Source organism: Meleagris gallopavo, chromosome 5 (genome assembly GCF_000146605.3).
Source record: "Meleagris gallopavo isolate NT-WF06-2002-E0010 breed Aviagen turkey brand Nicholas breeding stock chromosome 5, Turkey_5.1, whole genome shotgun sequence".
In the NCBI taxonomy this organism is placed as follows: Eukaryota; Metazoa; Chordata; class Aves; order Galliformes; family Phasianidae; genus Meleagris; species Meleagris gallopavo.
The window spans coordinates 26,492,590-26,495,748 of NC_015015.2; the positions used below are offsets into that span (position 1 = coordinate 26,492,590).

Consider the following 3,159-nt stretch of genomic DNA (forward strand, 5'->3'; position numbering starts at 1 on the left):
TTTTTGGCAGAGTGGTATGAATTTAGGAAGGTGTGCTTTGTACATGCTCAGCTGCCATTGGGCTTGGGAAATTTGGCTAAGAAAATTGCACAGGTTGGAGAGAACAGACTACAGAGAAATGATCTTTTGGTTTGGGTTTCTGATAGCAGGAACAACTGATGGAACTACTTCCACTTGCAATTCACTTGATTTCTCCTGAGTAGCTTTGAAAATGCCAACTCTGCTAAGATCAGTTATTTGCTTGCAGTAGAGGAAGACCTAAGTCTGATGCTTTCCTCTCTGTAAAGCAGACCTTGGGGCTTTTCCCCTTAGGTGAATAGAAAACAAATAAAACACCTGTAAGGAAAGATGTAAAAAGACACAACTTGTTGATCAGAAGGATTGCAGTTTCTATTTTTACTACTGAAAATCAGCAGCAAATATGGAGTCTTTAGCCAGAACTTTAAATTGATCATGCATATCTTTTTTTTTTTTTTCTCCCCACAGTTATTCCTTTGGCTGATTACTATATTATTGCTGGAGTGATTTATCAGGCACCCGACTTAGGGTCTGTCATTAACTCCAGAGTTGTAAGTGTTCTGGAACATTTTATATATGTGTATATAAACAGTTTGTATCTGCTTTTATTTTCTGTAGCTCCTCAGGCTTTTCAAACTTTTCTTCACTGTAGTAGTATGCTGTGTATACGCATAGTATGCACGGGCTTAATAGAAATGCCACCAGTTGATATGGTGTGTATTTCACATGGAAATGAAAGATCCTGGCAGAGTGCAGAATGGCCCAAGAAACAGGATGCATTCCTTAAGAATTAAGGGATCAGAATAACTGAAGGTTGACAACTGTCAGAACACAAGGTTCAAGTAATCAAAAGAGAAATTAACTGACAAATATATATGAAACAGTAATTAAACATTCAGCTTTGAAATGTTCATGCCTATGGTAATGTGGTATTTCTTTTAATGAAACTTCTCTTTTTAAATTAACATGGATTTCTCTTTAAATTAAACTCCCGAGTTTTTTGTTTCTACTGATCTTATAAACTGCTTTTATGCAAGCTTTTCCTCTGTGAATTTAGGAAAAGAAAAAACCTTGGTTTTATGAGATCCTTTGCAAGAAATTACATTCTTAGTCCAAAACTAGCTGTCCCAGGTTTCTTTCCCAGAACATAAATGAATATAGAATGCTAATCTTAAAATTGTTGCTTACGAAAATTTGTACTGTACTTTCTCCTTAAATTCTGAACACTGACTTATGTTGCTTTGTTCTAAAAGCTCACTGCTGTACATGGAATCCAGTCTGCTTTTGAAGAAGCTATGTCCTATTGTCGCTATCACCCATCGAAAGGCTATTGGTGGCATTTCAAAGATCAGGAAGAACGAGGTATGATTCTTAGTTGCTCCTGTGTCTCTTGAGAGAAAGAGTGTAGAGAGCATAGGAGGGAAAAGCTTGAGGCAGCGCACAGTGATGGTGTGGAGATGTTCTGTCTGAGGAGTAAGTTGATGCTCTCTGCCAGTGGAAGGAATCTTGCTGATGGGGATAGACAGTGAGACATGGATAGGAAATAAAATGGTTAGCTATATGTCAACACAATGGACCCAACTTCAACCTACTGGAGACCAAAGTACACTTTGTTTTGAGGTATAAAATCATTCTTGACCTGTCTTCCACAAAAAAAAACCCAACAACAAGGCAAAGAGAAAATGGAGCTGAGGTTAAGAGAAAAGTTGCATTCCAACTTTGTGTACATCAGAGAGCTGCTGAGAGAACAAAACTCTTCATTAGCTTCCTTTTACATTTTTGTACTTGCAGAGAAAGCTAAGCCAAAAGCCAAGAAGAAAGAAGAACCAAGTTCTATTTTCCAAAGACAGCGGGTAGATGCTTTGCTTCTAGACCTAAGACAAAAGTTTCCACCCAAGTTTGTTCAGGTATGACACTTATAAGCCACAGTATTATTGTAACTTACTCAGAATTTAAGGCAATCATAAACAGCTGAAACTCACAGTGGGAATCTTCTGTGCTTTCTATAGTGATAATATGAGTAATAAGTTTGAAATGGAAAGCTTTGGTTTGAGTGTGGGATTCCCCTCAGTAATTGCAGGAGTTAAGACCTTAGCAAAACGATGAGGGCAAATTACATTACACCAGTTCCTTATCTATTTGTAGAGGATCTGTAAATGTCAGCTATCTGACTTTGCTGGTGCTTACAGTTTCCTGCTTTGTGAGCTGAATCAGATCACCACAACTATTGTGTTCTGGTTACCCCATTGTTCTGGGCGCTCACTAATTAGTGCGGAAATTCTCAGCATTCTGTGAGGTGGTTGTGATTACCTCTGATAATCTCTAATAGTTCTTTGTACCATTGTGTCTTCTGGTTGGGAGCAATGAAAATGATCTTTACATCAACTCAGGAAACTGCTCCTCAGATATTGAGAAGGACTGGCTGAGCATTTTTTCATTTAGTCCTTTTCAGCTGTCTGAGGAAAAACTGGATGTTAAAAAAATTTAAAGCTTGATGTTTAAAAGTTGGATGTTGTTTTAAGTGTATTTAGTGATCTGTTCAACAGCCTTCCCTTCTTCCTTCAACTCATGCATGTGACAGCATTGCTTGGTGTGCATTCTTAAGTGAATAGTAGGAAGGGTCAAGAATTAAGACTTCATTTCCACTGATGTGTTGTTTTTTCCTCCCCCACAGCAAAAGCCTGGAGAAAAGCCCATCCCAGGTAAATCTCTAATATTATCGCAAGATCTAAAAAAATAGGTGGTGTGTAGTAAAGTCTTCCTGTTGCCCTACAAGCTTCTCACTGTTGCCACTGAGGTGGTCAGGGATTCTGGCACTGCCAAATTGTGCAAAGGCAAGAGTACAGAAGATAGCAAGAATGAAATAGAAAAACTGCGTATTCTGCTCCCTGTCTGGAAGATGTCCTGCCCTTTCCATCTGTAAAAGCTATGTTATCTGAAGGTCCAAATGCAGAAAATAGTCTTTGAAAGCAGCAGACGGGGAAAAGGTAAAAGAGGAAAGGAATAATTTGGTCAGTCCAGCATCCTAGTGATTTTGGCAAGTTGCTCAGGAAAGCACATGAAGGTTTTTAGTTGATCTGAAGCAACTTCAAAACAAGAAAAGCATAAACTAGATCTTTTCATCCACTCCTTTTTTTTTTT

At 38.3% G+C, this 3,159-nt stretch overlaps 1 protein-coding gene across 1 annotated transcript in view; it reads left to right on the forward strand.

Moving 5' to 3' along the window:
* MED6 (mediator complex subunit 6) overlaps window positions 1–3,159 on the forward strand; it is a 27,913-nt gene that overhangs the window by 23,983 nt on the left and 771 nt on the right. Inside the window, exons 4-7 of the mRNA XM_031553633.1 lie at window positions 487–569; window positions 1,272–1,380; window positions 1,810–1,925; window positions 2,693–2,720. Coding sequence (XP_031409493.1) covers window positions 487–569; window positions 1,272–1,380; window positions 1,810–1,925; window positions 2,693–2,720 — 336 coding nt within the window. The remainder of the gene's footprint in view (window positions 1–486; window positions 570–1,271; window positions 1,381–1,809; window positions 1,926–2,692; window positions 2,721–3,159) is intronic.